Source organism: Canis lupus, chromosome 9 (genome assembly GCF_011100685.1).
Source record: "Canis lupus familiaris isolate Mischka breed German Shepherd chromosome 9, alternate assembly UU_Cfam_GSD_1.0, whole genome shotgun sequence".
Classification (NCBI taxonomy): Eukaryota; Metazoa; Chordata; class Mammalia; order Carnivora; family Canidae; genus Canis; species Canis lupus.
The window spans coordinates 33,694,823-33,713,704 of NC_049230.1; the positions used below are offsets into that span (position 1 = coordinate 33,694,823).

At 39.5% G+C, this 18,882-nt stretch overlaps 2 protein-coding genes and 1 long non-coding RNA gene across 5 annotated transcripts in view; 1 reads left to right on the top strand and 2 right to left on the bottom strand.

Moving 5' to 3' along the window:
- The window catches only part of SKA2 (spindle and kinetochore associated complex subunit 2), a 36,167-nt gene extending 35,722 nt beyond the window's left edge, over window positions 1–445 (bottom strand). Inside the window, exon 1 of one of the 2 annotated variants that reach the window (XM_038547946.1) lies at window positions 292–445. In XM_038547946.1, coding sequence (XP_038403874.1) covers window positions 292–324 — 33 coding nt within the window. In that variant the 5' untranslated portion in view covers window positions 325–445. The remainder of the gene's footprint in view (window positions 1–291) is intronic. The other variant, XM_038547947.1, reaches the window with a different exon arrangement.
- Window positions 1–18,882, top strand: part of PRR11 (proline rich 11) — a 25,734-nt gene continuing 6,852 nt past the window's right edge. The window contains exons 1-5 of one of the 2 annotated variants that reach the window (XM_038547943.1): window positions 1–965; window positions 11,371–11,515; window positions 13,353–13,503; window positions 13,763–13,885; window positions 17,289–17,549. In XM_038547943.1, the coding sequence (XP_038403871.1) occupies window positions 11,388–11,515; window positions 13,353–13,503; window positions 13,763–13,885; window positions 17,289–17,549 (663 nt within the window). In that variant the 5' untranslated portion in view covers window positions 1–965; window positions 11,371–11,387. The remainder of the gene's footprint in view (window positions 966–11,370; window positions 11,516–13,352; window positions 13,504–13,762; window positions 13,886–17,288; window positions 17,550–18,882) is intronic. The other variant, XM_038547944.1, reaches the window with a different exon arrangement.
- Window positions 5,885–18,882, bottom strand: part of LOC102152320 — a 24,637-nt gene continuing 11,639 nt past the window's right edge. The window contains exon 3 of the long non-coding RNA XR_005364605.1: window positions 5,885–6,322. This is a non-coding gene — a long non-coding RNA (uncharacterized LOC102152320). The remainder of the gene's footprint in view (window positions 6,323–18,882) is intronic.

Sequence of the window (18,882 nt, forward strand, 5' to 3'; positions counted from 1 at the left end):
ACAGCTCCTTGACGCGCGGAAAGGTAAGAACAAGGAACAAGGAATTCCAAAGGCCCGGCTACCTCAGCATCTCCCGCCATTTCCCTCACGAGTTTCCCGGATGTAACCCCTTCCCCCGCGGCGGTTAAAAGAGACCGAGCAACGGTGACTCCCTTTGATACAGGAGGAAAGAACTTGAATATGGTCCAGCTTCTGCAGCCCACGGTTTCCGGCGACGCAAAATTGCCTCCCACCTTGGAGGCCATCGGGAGAAATAAACTACCCAGTAGATCTCCTTCACTTTCCACTCACCATCAGTTCCAGCTTATCGACCTCCGCCTCCATGTTGAATAGTTGACATTCCTCAGACCGCGGCGGTGCTTAAGCCGCAAACCGTACTAGCACTGAGGGTCCCTATTGGACAGCTGTCACTCAACGTCTCGCACTCATTGGTTCCTCTGCTTCACTGGCGCCCGCCCATTGGCGACTGGGTAACGCCCCTCCACATGAAACACCTTCTCCAGTTGGGCAGAGACACAAAACGCTGCAGGAGGATTGGCTGCTGTATACTTTTTCTTTTCCATTGGCTGCACCCTCATCTCCACTTTCAATTTCATAGTTAGGGCTCCGCAGAGAAGAGCTTCCGATTGGTACAACCGGAAGAAGAGCCAACCAATGACACAGAAGCTTCCACAGGCAGCATAGGGGACGTGACACACCTTCTTAGGTCTCCTGCTTCCCCTCCCCTTCGCTCCCGCCTTCCACTTATTCATACAAGAAGCGCCTCAGCTTTCATTGGCCAGTGCCCGGTGACCTCTTAGCCAATCACAAACCAGGCTGTGCCCCTACTCTACCCAGAGAGCGAATCGTGGAGAGACGTCTGCTACCATTGGTCCCTCCGTGATAAGGTTTTAATTTTGAATCTTTCTTTACGGCGAAGGAGAGGCCACTACCCGGACTCCATCTAATCCCGGGCTCTTAGACTTGTAAGTGCAGGGAGATCTCCCTTTGTTATCTGGACTCGCATCTTCAGTAGCTCGGCCTGTTGCTGCTTGTGTTCTTAACATTTAACGGAGGTGGGGGCTTTGGCTGGACTCGGCAAGATAGAATTGGGAAGAGGAGGCTTGAGGTTGGGTAAGAAGTGCTCGGCCTGCCTCCACCCTAACCATACTTGTATTTAATTAACACTCTGCAAAATATGTTCTGGAGTGAAGCATCTAACTTCTTTTGCACATTCCTTTTTATCTTTGCTATTCGGCGTTGTCCGGGGACCAGCAGCATCTGCATCACTTGGGCACTTATTAACGATGCAAATTATCGGGCTCCACCCAGACCCACTGAATCATAATATAAATTTTAACAAGAGCCCCCACCCCCATAATTCTTATGCACGCTAAAGTTTGCGAATATACGTTTCTTGACATGCAATATTATTATATTCCTTGATATGCTTTTAATATCGGCTGACGTTTTACAAGAGTGTCAAATAGTGTGCCCTGTTTACTTATGCCTAATACTGTGCTGGACTACGTTTTAGGGAGCTGCAATCTATTTAGAGAATAAGACAGGAACTAAAAAAGCAATGTTGCACAGCGTAGAACAAAAGCAAATATAATCAATTTCCAGAAATAGTCTATGAATGTTCAAGAGTAATGAATTGAACTAGTAATGGAAATTGATTAATTGACTGGAAGCTGTTTATGGGAAAGTGTAAGAAACCTACATAAAAATGTGTTTTACAAGAGGGTAATGAAATGCAATTGTCATTTTCATTGCTGTCACGGTTTTGAAAATATTCCCTGACCAAAAGCACTTTTATCACAGAGAGGAGTTTTAATAGAAGCAGCAGTGCCAACTCCTGCAGAAGACTGTAATTATTATTACTCTATTATTTATTGCATTTTCCTAGAGGACATAGTTTTGGAGCCATCCTTTAACCATGTGAAGGTGCAGTATGATTTGAAGAACTAAAAACCTCCCTCACTAAGAGATTTTTCCAAAATGTACTTGTAGTAAAGCATATTCCTTAGGAGACCACTTGCTAGCTAACACTTAGCAAGAATGATTTTTTCATTAATTTATTGAAAGAAATTTATTTAGTGCCTGCTACACTCTTGGCCCCAAGGAAACAAAGATGAATAAAATTTATCCTAATCTTGAAAAGTCCCCAGTCCAGCTGGGTGACAAACATGCAAAAAAAATTGCAATGCAATGCAATAAATGTTATAATTAGAGTATGTATAAAGTGCTATAGAGGCCTAATCTTGAAAAGCCCCCAGTCCAGCTGGGTGACAAACATGCAAAAAATTGCAATGCAATGCAATAAATGTTATAATTAGAGTATGTATAAAGTGCTATAGAGGCACAAAAGGAATGACATTTTCAACCAGTATAAATTCCATAAGAACAGAGACTATGTTGGCCTTGTTTAGAATTGTATTCCAAAACCTATCACCTCTACCTATCATGGTGGATGATCAGCCCTCAACAAATACCTGTGAGAAAAAGTAACAGCATCTTGGAGCTATATAAGTTGACCTGAACGAGGATACCCCAAGCAGAGGGAAAGGCTGATAGATAACTATACAAGAGAATGTTTTTGGTGGGGGCGCCTGGGTGGCTTAGCCAGGTAGGTGTCTGCCTTTGGCTGGGGTATATCAAGCTCCACATTGGGCTCCCTGCTCAGCAGGGAGCTGGCTTCTCCCTCTCTGCTTGTGCTCTCTCTGTCAAAGAAATAAATAAAATCTGAAAGACAGAAAGAGAAAGAAATAATTAATTTGGTGTTTGGTATATCTCAAGTATAAACCGCAATCGCTAGAAAGGATGAAACTGCAAAGAGCCATCAGACTAAATTGTGACAATCTATGAAATGTATGGTAAGGAATTTAGTTTATCCAGGGCATAAAAAGGAATCTTCAAATATTATTAAGCAAGGGAATATCAGGATCTTTTTCTTTTTTTTAACTAACAGCTGTGTAGAAAATGACTGGCAAGGAGAAAGACTGAAGGCAAGAGGATCATTAGAGGAATATTCAGAAAAACACAAACTAAGGAACATTTTCCAAAACAACTGGTCTGGAGTTTTCAAAAATATAAATAGGAAGGAAGGCAGATACTTACATGAAGAGACTAGGGAACTGTTGTGAATTAAAGGAGAACAAAAAGACACAACAGTTAAATGCTGTGTGGAAAGGGAAAGGGAGTAGCTGTAAAAGATATTATTGAGATTATTGAGGTAATTATGGACTGCTTATTAGACAATATCAAGGTTAAATTTCCTGACTGTGATTGTGGCTTTGTAGGAGAATGTCCATGTCTATATCCATCTTAGGAAACTTAAGTATCTAGACGTGAAGTATGATGTCTGCAACTAACTCTGCTCAGACAAAAACTAAAAACTATTATCATGTATGTGTATATATGTATGTTATATATATAAATGCATGTATATCTATCATATTTTTTTATTCTGAAGAATTTCAAACTTTGTGAAAATTTACAAAAATAGTGTAACTGATACTCCTATTATTTACCTAGATTCATCAATTGCTGTCTTTCTATTCAGGGGTGTGTATGCGTGTGTAATATATAATATATGTATAATATATAAAATTATATAAAATATTAGTTTATATATTACATATACTTATACAGATAACATATAGTGTATAATACATATACACTCCTCCCTGGGAGGAGCCTGATGCGGGACTCAATCCTAGGACTCTGCGATCACAACCTGAGCCAAAGGCAGATGCTCAATCACTGAGCCACCAGGCCCCCTATTTGTTTTTTCTTGAAGTATAGTTGGCACACAATGCTACATTTGTTTCAGATGCTGATATATGAGTGTTAATTATACTAATATAAATTTTCTCAAAGTTTGAAATTTTTAAAAATTGGGACGCCTGGGTGGTTCAGGATCTGATCCCCAGATTGAGTTCCCACATCAGGCTCTCTGCAGGGAGCCTGCTTCTCCCTCTGCCTATGTCTCTGCCTCTCTCTTTCTCTGTCTCTCATGAATAAATAAATAAATCTTTAAAAAAAAAACAAAAAACAATGGGATAAATAGACTATAGCAAAACTAAAAAGGGGGAAAGATGGCAAAGGCAACTGAATTTAGGAGAGAAAGGGGAGGGATGGTGAGAAGAGATAGGGTGAATTAATCAGATAAATATTTCTAATTCATGTATATGAATATATATATATAAGTGGAATATATATAATATATATTTTATATTCTATAATGGAGTATCCTAATTTCCTCACCTACCTTTTTTTGGGTGTGGTAGTACAGATCGTTTTTAATTGGCTTTAAATTCCTTTCAAAACAAGGCAGGTACAAAGGAAGGAAAAGTACTTTTCAATTAAAAAAAAGGAAAAATGCTTTGAGTAATCATGAAAGAAAAGGGGCACCTACGTGGCTCAGTTGGTTGAGCATTGACTCTTGTATTTGATTCAGGTTCTGATCTCATGGCTTATGGGATGGAGCCCCGCATCTGGCTCAGTGCTCAGCTGGAGTCTGCTTGGATATTCTCTCCTTCTGCCCTGACCCCTCTCGTGCCTTCTCTCTCTCTCTCTTTTTCAAATAAATTAATTAATCTTTAAATTAAAAAAAGAAAACATGAAAAAAAGAGCTTCTATCTAGTGCTAATAGTAGGAATCCCACCTAGCCCAGCAAAAAGAATGTGTATGTCTCATTACTCTTACGGAAAGGGGACAAGGATATGTGTTTTAACCTTGAGGAAGACTGCTATATATCCTTTCAGAGAATCATCCTCTGTGTAATATTTAATGATTTTAATAAAACAGTGATAATAGGGCAGCCCGGGTGGCTCAGCGGTTTAGCACTGCCTTCAGCCTGATGCTGGAGACCCAGGACCAAGTCCCGCGTCAGGCTCCCTGCATGGAGCCTGCTTCTCCCTCTGCCTGTGTTTCTGCCTCTCTCTCTCTCTCTGTGTCTCTCATGAATAAATAAATAAAATCTTAAAATAAAACCCAACAGTGATAATAAAACAGACTTTAGCTTGTTGAGTGGAACACTAATCTAAGAATTATCTCAGGTTGCACCTTTTTACCCTTATAGATTTGACATGTTCTATCAATTCTCTGCCTGTGCCAATTACTGTATTTAATTAGAAGTTTAGTAGAGTAACAATGACCCAGAGTCAAGGACACACACACACATTTACGCACGGAGAGAAGAGAAATGAAAAAATATGATTTAGTTCTTTTTTTTCATTGAAAAATAATCTCCAAAATGACATACATCAACTTGTGTGTAGGACTCTTTAGAAATTCGAATGCATGGGCATGTCCAGGAAAGGGATAGAAAGAGAAGGCCCAGTTTCAGAATGACAGTATTCTGTTTTTCTAGCTAATAATATATACCAGAGTTTATATATATATATATATAAAGAAAAATATATATATAAATATATATATATAAAGAAAAAAAATATATATATATATAATTGGTGGCCTGTGTTCTGGGACTGAGCTGAGGAAAGGGATTGAGAAGTCTTACTTTTCAGTTCAGGATCATCCCCTATCTTCCGAATGATGATACAAATATGACCCTGCTATTGCTATGCCTGATGGCCTACAATTCAGCACCTCTATGGTTTGACTTATCCATCTTTACTGGAGAAGACATGATTGCCAGGAGCTGCCTGGCTAAGGACTGGAAGACAGACTCAAGAGGCCTATCTAATCCTTATAACGATTTAATTAGGGGCAGCCCGGGTGGCTCAGCGGTTTAGCACCGCCTTCAGTCCAGGGCGATGCTGGAGACCTGAGATTGAGTCCCGCCTCGGGCTCCCTGCATGGAGCCTGCTTCTCCCTCTGCCTGTGTCTCTGCCTCTGTGTGTGTGTGTGTCTCATGAATAAATAAATAAAATCTTAAAATAAGATTTAATTAATCCTATTTTTACCCCACCCCAAACTTTGAAAGGTACTAAGTGCTTTCAAGTCCAGAATCTTAAGATTCTAAAAATTGTCTTGCTTCCAGTTGATTGCCTATAGGCAGTCAAACCTCTGCTTTCTTCTTCTCTGCCAAGTCATTTACTACTCATCCACGTTCCATTTTCCATAACTTATTCTAAATTCATCATCTCCTATGTCTACTCCCGTTCTTTGTTTTATGGGTTTATGATTTTTTTATTCCTTTACTGACCTACCTTTCTTTCCTTCTTTCTGCCTTCCCTTCTTCCTTCCTTTCTTCTTTCTTCCTTTTTTTCCTTCCTTCCTTCCTTTACTTCTTTCTCTCTTTCTTTCTTTCTTCCTTCCTTCTTTTGTAGGCTCCATGTTCAGCAAGGAGTCCAGTGCAGGGATTGAATTGAACCTGGGGTTAAGAGTTAGATACTTAACCAACTGAGCCACACAGGCGCCCCCACCTTTTTAAATTTAATTGAAGTGGAGCTGACACACAAAGTTACCTTAGCTTCAGGTATACTACATAGTGATTCAACAACTCTATACATTATGCTATATTCACCACTCCTTGGGACACCTGGCTGGCTCAGTCAGTAGAGTGTATGACACTTGATCTTGGGGTTATAAATTCAGGCCCAACTTGGGTGTAGAGATTACTTTAAAAAAAGTAAAAACTGGGGATCCCTGGGTGGCGCAGCGGTTTAGCGCCTGCCTTTGGCCCAGGGCGCGATCCTGGAGACCCGGTATCGAATCCCACATCAGGCTCCCGGTGCATGGAGCCTGCTTCTCCCTCTGCCTTTGTTTCTGGCTCTCTCTGTCTCTCAGTCTTTCATGAATAAATAAATAAATAAAATCTTAAAAAAAAAAAAAAGTAAAAACTGGGCAGCCCGGGTGGCTCGGCGGTTTAGCGCCGCCTTCGGCCCGGGATCCTGGAGACCCGGAATCGAGTCCCACATCGGGCTCCCTGCATGGAGCCTGCTTCTCCCTCTGCCTGTGTCTCTGCCTCTCTCTCTCTGTGTGTCTCTCATGAATAAATAAATAAAATCTTAACAAAAAAAAAGTAAAACTGTTTAAAAAATAAAGAAAAATATACTCACCACTCCTTGACTGTCTTTTTTTTTTTAAGATTTTTATTTTTTTAAATTGGAGTTCAATTTGCCAACATATAACATAACACCCAGTGCTCATCCCACCAAGTGCCCCCCTCAGTGCCTATCACACTGTTGACTGTCTTTTTTTGTGATGTTCCAGAAGGGATTGGACTAATATGTGCTAATAAATGTTTAAGTAGATATATATGCATAATTTTATTATAAATTAACTGCTATCTAGTAATGATACATTTATTATAAACAATAATAAAATATATACTGTTTTTTTTTTTAAGACTTTATTCATGAGAGACACGGGGTGGTGGGGGGGGGTGCGATGGGGGGGCGGCAGAGACACAGGGAGAGGGAGAAGCAGGTTCCATGCAGGGAGCCTGACGGGGACTCGATCCTGGGACTCCAGGATCACGCCTTGGGCCAAAGGCAGGAGCTAAACCACTGAACCACCCAGGGATCCCCTATACTGTTCTTTTTTATTAAGTAAGTTCTATACCCAACGTGGGATTTGAACTCACAATCCTGAGATCAAGCATCACATGCTCTACCGACTGAGCCAGCCAGGCACTCCTATAATGTTCTTTCTTATAAATTTCATAAACAGTTGATTCTTAAAGAGTACTATTGTTGATTTTTACAGACTTCTCATATCTGTAGCCAAGCTACGGTTCCATTTTTTTTTTTTTTTAAGATTCTATTTATTTATTTTAAAGAAAGAGAGCAAGTAAGGGGAGGAGCAGAGAAAAAGGGAGAGAATCTCAAGCAAACTCAGAGCTGGGCATGGAACCCACTTGGGGCTTGATCTCAGAACCCAGAGATAATGACCTAAGCTGAAACCAAGAATTGTACGCTTAATCGACTGAACCACCCAGATGCCCTGCTATGGTTCCAATTTATAAATAAGTATAGTTCTAATAGGAATGTCAGTTGATCTTTTCATTTACTCTATGGAATAAGATAAAGTGAAAAATTCCAATAAAGATTTTTATTGGAACTTCAGTTATGTAAGAATAAGCAACTTCTTTGGTGAATAAAACAATTGTTTTCAAATACTGGAATAGTGGGACACCTGGGTGGCTCAGTGATTGAGCGTCTGCCTTCAGCTCAGAAGCTGGGATGGAATCCCACATCGGATTCCCTGTGAGGAGACTGCTCCCTCTACCTATGTCTCTGCCCCTCTCTCTCTGTGTCTCTCATGAGTAAATAAATAAATCTTAAAAAAAAAAATACTGGAATAGTTCTCAATTTTTTTATGCTTTCACAATGTAACAACTACAAACAAGATACTTTTTTAAAAGATTTTATTTATTTGTTTGAGAGAGATCCTGTGCACAAGCAAGGGGGAGGGGCAGAGGGAGAGGGAGAAGCATACTCCCTCCTTAGCAGGGAGCAGGTCTTGGGGATTGATCCCAGTACCCTAGGATCAAGACCTGAGCCGAAGGCTGATGCTTAACTGACTGGGCCACCCAAAATATGCTTTTTAATCTGCATCATTAACATTTTTTTTATCAGTCACTCAACAATCAACAATGTAATGAATCAAGCTCTGATTTGTAGTGTGTTGTAATATCCAAGGTGTAAATACTCCCATCATAGACAATTTCAAGTTTTTAATGTGAAGTCACTGAATGTGGAATTGGAAAAAAATGAGCATTTTATAGCATTTTCACTATATAGATACAATAAGATAACCTCAAGAGCATAGATAATAGTAAAATAATTAGGAAGTGATGAGTTTTGTATCATATTTATTACCATTTTAAATATAAATTATCTAATTATAAGTTTACATAATTTAATGGTGGATGTGTTTAACAACTTAACTCACAGACTTCCTGAAAATGTAACAGTTGGTGCCAACCCCAATACACCATTGGAGTAGAGACAAAGGTATAGCCAAACTACCAAGTGCCAACCCCAATACACCATTGGAGTAGAGACAAAAGTATAGCCAATCTACCAAGTTTAAACTGGAATGTCCAGCTCTTTTCTAAAATCTATTTTTATAACTGAAGGGTTGGTGAATATAAAGAAAAAAGCAGGAGGCCAGTTCTCTGTGTCAGTTTGATGTCTAACAAAAGATATCAAAAGGGAAAGAGGGAACAGAAGTGGGGAGGGCTGCAGAGGGGCAGATGGAAGACAAGGAAAAGGAGGTTACCATGGAAGTCTCAAATTCTGGGGCATTTCAGCCAGTGAACTCTGGACCCTGGATAGAGGTTCTTAATGATATTTCTCCATAGAAAGTCATTGGCATGGATGTGGTGAGGTTTAATCATGTTTTAGGCAATGACAGGATTGCTGTCTTCCTCTGAGGTTTTCCTAAACATCTTCATTCAGAGTTTTTTTTTAAAGAAATGTCTTTTTTTTTTTTTTTAAGATTTTATTTATTTATTCATGAGAGACACAGAGAGAGGCGGAGACACAAGCAGAGAGAGAAGCAGACTCCATGCAGGGAGCCTGATGTGTAGGACTAGATCCCCAGGACTCCAGGATCTCACCCTGGGTGGAAGGGAGGCGCTCAACCACTGAGCCACCCAGGCTTCCCAAGAGTATTATTGTTTTGTGTTAAGTTTGTTTAAAAAAAAAAAAAAAAATCAATCCTTTAGACATCCTTTGTATTTAATAATCCCTGCTTAGCCTTCTTTCATTATTTCATCAGGAAAGACAAGTGATATAATAAAAGTGAAGTCTGCTCCAAGTCTCTAAGAACAATTAAGAAAAACATTGTTAGTTTGAGACTTGGCATCAGTTCAATAAGATGCTATCAAGAACCTCTCCTTCTAGAAGGGCTGTTAATATATGCACTGTCACCCATTGCCATTAGGGGTGCCCTCTGCAAGACCAAAAGTCTTGGAACCACAGGCACTTCTGAATTTTTACAACCACAGTGAGTAAAAGGAGGTTCTTCAGCCAGTACCATCTGAGAGCTGAGCAAGCATAGAGCTGCATACCAAGTATTGAAAGGTTACTGGGTGAACAAAAATGGAATGAGTGTGAATTTTAAAGGCCAATTGTTCCTATTCAAATCAAAGTTTGAAGTGAAGGAGGCCCAGCCCTTGAGACCATTTTTAGTTCTGCTACTTGAATAACATCTTTGTTGCTCAGGTAGCAACAGCTGAGACCAGCAAAGCCCTTCTGTATATCAAACTAGCTCTGACTTAATTTTCTTCAGAAAAAGATCTACACTAAACTCTAAATACACTAGACAGGGTTTTTAAAAGCTTTAAAACTAATGTTTTGAAACATCCATGTCTTAGATTTGGGGTAACTGTTATTACCTTGTATATCACCTATTTAATTAACTGTTGCACCACAGAGTGTTAGAAAGAACTGGTCTTTGAAGACTTATTTATTTACTGAATTACATTGGGCAAACCATACTCTTTCTATGTCCCAGTTTATGCTTATGTAAAAATGGAAATAAAAATCCTCTTCTTCAGGGATAAAATCTTGCAAGGTGGTGAGGATTCACTGAGAAAATGTATTTGAAATTGCCTAAAAGCAAATGGACATTTAGTGGTTAAATTTGTTTCTTCCACTACCGACTCCACCTATCACAGTGGGTGCCCAGTAAATGTTACTGAAAAAAAAATTTTTTTTTAATTTCTTTTAATAACTAACCATAACCCAACTATAGCCATTTTTTCTGTTAGAAAAAAGGGAAATACACTTGACTTAATGAAGAAAAGCAAGACAAAAAGCAAAACAAAATTAGAGATAATGTAATGCCAAAGCAAGTCTCTCTAAAGATACTTTAAATCTGGGTTTAGGGGGAATCACTGGGTGGCACAGCAGTTTGGCGCCTGCCTTTGGCCCAGGGCGCGATTATGGAGTCCTGGGATCGAGTCCCACGTCAGGCTCCCGGCATGGAGCCTGCTTCTCCCTCTGCCTGCGTCTCTGCCTCTCTCTCTTTCTCTATGTCTGTCATGAATAAATAAATAAATCTTTAAAAAAATAATAAAAATAAAAATAAAAAATAAATCTGGGTTTAGGGATCCCTGGGTGGCGCAGCGGGTTAGCGCCTGCCTTTGGCCCAGGGCGCGATCCTGGATACCCCGGATCGAATCCCACGTCGGGCTCCCGGTGCATGGAGCCTGCTTCTCCCTCTGCCTCTCTCTTTCTCACTCTGTGTGTGACTATCATTAAATAAATAAATAAATAAATAAAAATCTGGGTTTAAATTTTTCTTTACTTAAGGGTACTTCTGGGATGCTGGCAGCAACCTATTTCCTAACCAAAGCAGTAGGTATAAGGGTGTGCTCACTTTGTGATGATTCATTGAACTGTATAGTTAAGATTTTTGCATTTTCTATATGTACATATTATTCTAAAATAAAAATGTAAAAAAAAGTTTTTTCTACAGAAATCATGCCCAAGTTCAAGCAACGGAGAAGAAAGCTAAAAGCCAAAGCAAAAAGATTATTCAAAAAAAAAGAAGCCTCTAACTCTCAGCCCAAGCTAATTATACCTCCTCCTCCACCACCCTCACCAGAAAGGTAAGGTGAAAGTGTGGAAAGACAAAATATTGAAAATCTGATCCATTAAGGATAGGGTTACCAGATTTCGCAAATAAAAATACAGAATGCCCAATTAAATTTAAATTTCAGATTTAAAAAATGAACATTTTTTTAATTGTAACATTTATAATATACTAAAAATTATTCATCCTTCATCAGAAATTAAATTTTGACTGGGCATTCTAAATTTTATGTAGTGACCATAGTTCAAGAGTTTAAATGAAGTAAAAATCACAAGAAATTGTACTGGAGATGCACAGTAATTATTTTCTCCTTCCCTAGTCAATTTAATTGTATAAATCTGGGAACTAAGTGATGAAAGAAGGGCATAGGATTGGAATTTCAGTTTTAGTTTTGGTAAGTTTGGTCAGTTATTCTCTGGGATGCAGGTTTAAACAAGTTACTGAAAGAGACTCTAAGCTATAGGAACCCTAGGATACTGGTTCACGATGACATACTTTATACTTTTTGTAATTATAGCTCTCTTTACAGAAAAAAAATTTAAAATAAACAGGGCCTCAAAAAGCATTAACCATGATATTATCCTTAATGCTTCTCTGTCTTGAATATTGGAAATGGCCCCTGACTGGTCTTCCTTCTTCTGCTTTTGCCAACCTCTGCAGTGTATTTCAGTGCAATAGTCAGAGTGAGCCAGCTAAAAATCATGTCATATTGCCCCTCTGTTTAAAACTTTCCAATGTCTTTTCTAGGGTACCTGACTGGCTCAGCTGGAAGAGTGTGTGACTCTTGATCTCAGGGTCGTGAGTTTGAACTCCATGTTGGGTGAAGAGATTATATAAAAATAAATAAAAACTCTCCATGGCATCCTCTCTCAGAGTCAAAATTAAAATCCTTTGTACAACCCCACAGTCTGACTTGACATTATCTCATAATCCTCTATCCTTCAGTTTCTCCACCCTAATCATCCTGGCCCCCTTGCTATTCCCTAGACACTTCAGACAAGCTGCTATCTCAGGGCCTTTGCACTTACTATTACTGTTGCCTGAAATGCTCTTCTCCCAGATATTTGTATTGCTGGCTTCTTCACTTTTTATCTTTTTTTTTTTTAAGTAGGTTCCACACCCAACCAGGGGCTTGAATTCATGACTGTTGATCAAGAGTCACATGTTCTACTGACTGAGCCAGCCAGGCATCCCTGTATTGCTAGCTTCTTTACTTTGTTTCGGTTTCTTTTCTCAAAAGTTGCCTTCTCAGTGAGACTTCCCTAGCTACTCTACCTAAAATTTCACCTCCACCCAACATTTCTTTCCTGCTGTATCCTTTTCCTCATAGTATTTATTCACTATCTAACAATCCATATATGTTACTTATTTGCTTACTTTTACCTTTCTCCCAAGACATGTAAGTTCAATGAGGGCAGGGTTTTTCTGTATTTTGTTCATTACTGAATCCCTGATGCCTCTTTATATTCCAATTTACTTACTCTAAAAAAAATAAACTGTTGCATAAGTACATCACGGAACTCTAGAATTTAATGAAGAATTTGGCATTATGTAGTCTCTGCTCCTGAGTCATACTATAAAACTAGCTTGTTTTTTTTTTTTTTTTTTTTTAAGATTTATTTATTTGAGAGAGAGACAGAGCGAGGAGAGGGGCAGAGGGAGAAAAAGAATCCAAAGCAGACTGCTGCCGAGCATGGAGCCTGACTCAGTACTCATTCTCATGACCCTGAGATCATGAGTTGATGCTCAACCAACTGAGCAACCCAGGCACCCCACAACTAGCTTGTTTTTAAATACAGGCTATTATTCCAACTCAGGAGTTTTTTATTTGTTTGGTTTTGTTTTTCCTACAGAGTGATTATTCTTTCAGCAGATACAGCCCTTAGCAGAAGCTTGCTTAGATCATCCTGGAATTTCAGATTTCCCAATATCAAAGATACAGTAAAACTTTGGACAAATAGAGTGTGGTCTATATACAAGTGGTGCCAGAACTGTATGGCCCAGGTATGTGTTTTACATACTGGCATGTGTTTGACATACTTGTTTTCAGCAATATGGTTTATCTACATACTTGGTATGTATGTTCACGTGTGTGTGCTCAGGTCAGCAGAACACTCAGGCTAAGCTCAGGTAAGAAGAAATTATGGAGTTATGTATGCCTTTGCTTCTGTAAAACATACATCAAATCACTTTCTTCTCTCTTTTTTCCTTGTCCTTATTGTGTTGCTTATAGAATTAAGGCTTGTTTATTTTTGAATTTCAGAGTTTAGAAGTATTGAAAGATACCATCTTTCCATCCCATTTCTGCCACCGAGAACTTCACAATCTAAGACAACAGTTTTGCATTTTGGAAAGTGAATTACACAAGCTCCAAGAAACAATGAAGGTTAGTATTGTTAAATAAAAAAAGAAATCCAGAATTAGGGAAGGAGAGGTACAGGCCAAGTGCTAGTCTGGGGCCTGTTTGCCCTCAGATCTGTTCCTTTGGCTTCAAGGCTCTGCTCTGTACTGTACTGGGGCTAACCCATGAAGGCTGTATGTCCCAAGCTCCATATCACCTGGTTCTGGTTGTACTTGGTTAATGGGAGTTGCTGATGAGAGACTGTCAGGGGTGTGGAGGGAGTGTGTTTTTCCTCTTTGTTCTCTCCATTGAGCAATTTCTCCAGGATGGTTGTTGTCTCCCTCACTCCAGCTCCCTCCAAGTAAATCTACCATTTTTCTTGATTCTCTGAGTTAACCCACCTCTAGAGATCTGGTTTACTGCTCTTCCCTTTTCCTTCCAGCCTCAAGGTATTCATGGCTTTCTGCAGTTGCTAATCTCTGGGCTCCTTCAATGTCCCCTGTGTCCTTTTCAGCTCTTTCATCATTAAAGTAACCAACTCCCTACGTTACATTCCACCTCTTTTAAATACTCAAGATGATTTCTATTTTTTTGGCCTGATAGAGGGAGAAAAAAGCTATAAATATCAACTCTTTCTAAACTCCCATAAGCGGGATGCCTGGGTGGCTCAGCAGGTGAGCATCTGCCTTCAGCTCTGGGTGTGATCCCAGGATCTGGCTTCGAGTCCCACATTGGGCTTCTCCCAGGGAGCCTCCTTCTCCCTCTGCCTGTGTCTCTGCCTCTCTCTCTGTGTCTCTCATGAATAAATAAATAAAATCTTTTAATAAATAAATAAATCTCAAAAAATAAACATTGTAGTGAAGCTTTTGGTATTACAACCCTTTTCCCAGAATTTGTACCTCAAGGTGAATTAGATGGGAAGAAAGGCAAATCACCTAATTCGTTAGGTCTGAGTTTCCACATCTAAAAATGAGGATGATACCATCTGTGGTGAGCTGAATCAGTTGCCTCCAAAAGATATCTCCAAGTCCTAATCCCTAGAACCTGTAAATATTATTTAATATTATTATTAAAGTGGGGATCCCTGGGTGGCGCAGCGATTTGGCGCCTGCCTTTGGCCCAGGGCACGATCCTGGAGACCCGGGATTGAATCCCACGTCGGGCTCCCGGTGCATGGAGCCTGCTTCTCCCTCTGCCTGTGTCTCTGCCTCTCTCTCTGTGTGTGTGACCATCATAAATAAATAAAAAATTTTTAAAAATATGTTATTATTAAAGTAATCTCTACACCCAAAATGGGGCTTAAACTTACTACCCCAAGATCAAGTATTGTATACTCTACTAACTGAGCCAGCCAGGCCCCCCTTAAGTTAAGGATTTTAAGATGAGGAGATAATACTCTATTATCTGGGTGAACCCTAAATCCAATGACAAATGTCCTTATAAAAGAGATACAGAGGGATGCCTGGGTGGCTCAGCAGTTGAGCTCCTGCCTTTAGCCAGGGCGTGATCCTGAAATCCTGGGATTGAGTCCCACATTGGGCTCCCTGCATGGAGCCTGCTTCTCTCTCTGCCTATGTCTCTGCCTCTCTCTGTGTGTCTCTCATGAATAATAAAAAATAAAATAAATAAAATAAATAAAATAAATAAAATAAAATAAAATAAAATAAAATAAAATAAAATAAAATAAAATAAAAATAGGGCAGCCTCGGTGGCACAGCGGTTTAGCGCCACCTGTAGCCTGGGGTGTGATCCTGGAGACCGGGGATCAAGTCCCAAGTCAGGCTTCCTGTATGGAGCCTGCTTCTCCCTCTGCCTGTGTCTCTGCCTCTCTCTCTGTGTCTCTATGAATAAATAAAATCTTAAAAAAAAAAAATGTCAGATCTATGAGAAAAAAACAATGCAGAAAAAAATAAAATACATAAATAAAATAAAATAAAATAAAATAAAAAATAAAAGAGATACAGAGCAGAGCGCCTGGATGACTCAGTGGTTAAGCATCTGCCTTAGGCTTGGGTAACAATCCCAGGGTCCTGGGATCGAGTCCCCCATTGGGCTCCCTGCTCAGTCTGCTTCTCCCTCTGCCCCTCCCCCCTGCTTATGCATACATTCTCTCTCTCATAAATAATCTTTAAAAAAAAAAGAGAGAGAGAAAAAGAGAGATACAGAGCAGAACATGAACAGAGGAAAAGAGGAGCAGTGGAACTACAGGCAGAGACTGGAGTGACGGAGCCTCAAACCTAGGAATGCCCTAGCTATCAAAAAGGAAAAGGCAAGGGTTAGAGCATTGGAAGGTAACTGTCAACGTGATTTTAGACTTCTAGCCTCCAGCACTGTGAAAAAATGAATTTCAATTGTTTTAAACCATCAAATTTGTGATAATTCGAGACTGCAGCCATAGGAAACGAATACACTACCTTACTTCATAGGGTTATTTTTCATTTCCTAGGGCTGCCATCATGAAGTAGCATGGACTGGATGGTTTATATAACAGAAATTTATTTCCCACAGTTCTAGAGACTAGAAGACTAAGATCAAGGTGTTGGCAGAATTAGTTTCTTCTTAGGCCTATCTCCTTTGGCTTGTCTTCTCACTGTGTTCTCAAACGGTCTTTTCTCTGTGCATACACATCCCTGATGTTCCTCCTGTAGGTTCAAATTCCTTCTTTTTATAGGAATTGTGGGGGAGGGTTTGAGGGGGGACACAATTAAACCCATAACATTTCTTATTCCTTTTTATCAGTACTTGAATATACTACTACATTCTTGGCTGCATTAAGTTTTTTTCCTCTGTCAGGAACTTTCTTTCCCTATACCTTATCTCCCTTTCTCTCTTGAGATCTGATCAGTTGCAATTCATCTTTGAGATTATGGCTAAGTATCACTCCCCAGGGCATCTGGACAGCTCAGGCAGTTAAGAGTCTGGCTTCAGCTTAGGTCATGATCTCCAGATTCTGGGAACAAGCCCCACATCGGGCTCCCTGCTCAGCAAGGAATCTGCTTCTCTCTCTCTTTCTCCTGCTGCCCTCCCCACCACTCATTTTCTCTCTCTCTCTCAAATAAACAAATAAAATCTTTAATAAATAAATAAATATCACCCTCCAGTTTTCTCACTATTCATGCTCACAGCACACTTTATCATTTTCACTGAAGCATTTTTTTGTTTTGTTCTGCATGTGTGTGTATGTGTGTGTGTTTAATGTCTGTCTGCCTTCCTTACCAGACTGATGTAATAGACAAGGTTCACATTGTACCTATAGTGCTGGCATATTGCACACACAAAACAAATATATGAATGAATGAACTAACTTGTGATAAATGAGAAAATATTATAAAATGCATTGTATACTGAGAAAGCATTCAATACATGGTAGCTATTATCTTGATGACTCTGAGCCACAAGAACCAAATTAATCTGTTATTCATTTGCTAAATGTAATGTTTTCTTACAGGCTGTCTTAGAAAATTCTTCCTGCCCAAGCTGTGGTCAAATGTGTCACATAAGTGGTAAACTTACAAATGTGCCTGCCTGTGTTCTGACCACCCCGGGAGAATCTCAAGCTGTACTTCCTCCCTCGCTGCCACAGTCAGCCACCCATCTTCCTCCTCTTCCACCTCCGCCTCCACCCCCTCCACCTCCTCCTCTGCCTCCACCTCCACTACCTAGGGCACCTTTGCTGCTCAGAAAATTCGATCACACTAAAGCACTTCAGGTAGGAAAAAAATCTAGTAATGATGTGTTTTGGTCAGTGTATAATGGCATAGTAAAGTAAGGTGGCCTTTTAAGACTAGGCTAAGGGCTTTGAGAGGAAAGCTGCATTTTTTTCTGATTCCATATCTTAATTATGTCAATTTTTATGTTTTTAAAACTCAAGCTTTTAGGAACTCACAAAAACTGGATTTAGAAATAAAAGTGATTTTTTTTTTTTTTTTTTTTTTTTTTTTTTTTATGGGCAGCCCGGTGGCGCAGCGGTTTAGCGCCGCCTGCAGCCCAGGGCGTGAACCTGGAGACCGTGGATCGAGTCCCACGTCAGGCTCTCTGCATGGAGCCTGCTTCTACCTCTGCCTGTGTCTCTGCCTCTCTCTCTGTGTCTCTATGAATAAATAAAATCTTTTTAAAAATACTTTAAAAAAAGAAATAAAAGTGATTTTTTAAAAGGATAAATGAATGAAAGCCAGTAGATTGGAATATTCTTAATGGCTTCCCAGTATATCTTTTACCAAAAGAAAAGCCTCCCTGGGAAACCAAATTAAGAACAGAAGATGGCTTAGTGAGTAAAGTCAAAATAAAAAGAGTTGGGATGCCTGGGTGGCTTAGCAGTTGAGCTCCTGCCTTTGACCCAGGATGTGATCCTGGAGTCCCAGGATCAGAGTCCCACATTGGGCTCCCTGCAGGGAGCCTGCTTCTCTCTCTGCCTATGTCTCTGCCTCTCTCTCTCTGTCAATCATGAATAAATAAATAAAATCTTTAAAAAAAAAAAAAGAAAAAAAGAGTTGGTGGATACTAAAGTATAATGTCATTAAGCTAGAGGACCACTCTCTATTAATTCCTTATCTACCAAGGAGATCAGAATGTTTGTGAATCACTAAGGTAAGCATGACTCTCTTTAAAAATCTGCTGAATTTTCACTCCAGATACATTTGGTTTAAAATGACTGAATTAATTCCAGAATCTATTATGTTTGCCATAATGCATACTTCTCTGGCTATACATTCTTGTTGTACGGGAACTGAGGCAATTTTTAGGTTAATTGAAGCAAAAGTTCACCTTGATTTGAGGAACTCCTTCAACTTTTGTCTTATTATAATGACTCCTTAGGAAAATGCATAGTTGCAGGGAACTAGCCTATCTCACATTTACTTTCAAAGCCTTACATTTTGATGAATACTTTGCAATAGCATTAGCATCCATGGGTACTGAAAACAGAATCATTCTTGGTTAAATGAAAAGGATTTGACAGGTTCCCAGGGTAAATAAGAGTTAGTTTTTAAGTGAGTCTTTAAAAACTATATCTGGATTTGCATTTGACTAGATATCCTGGTTAC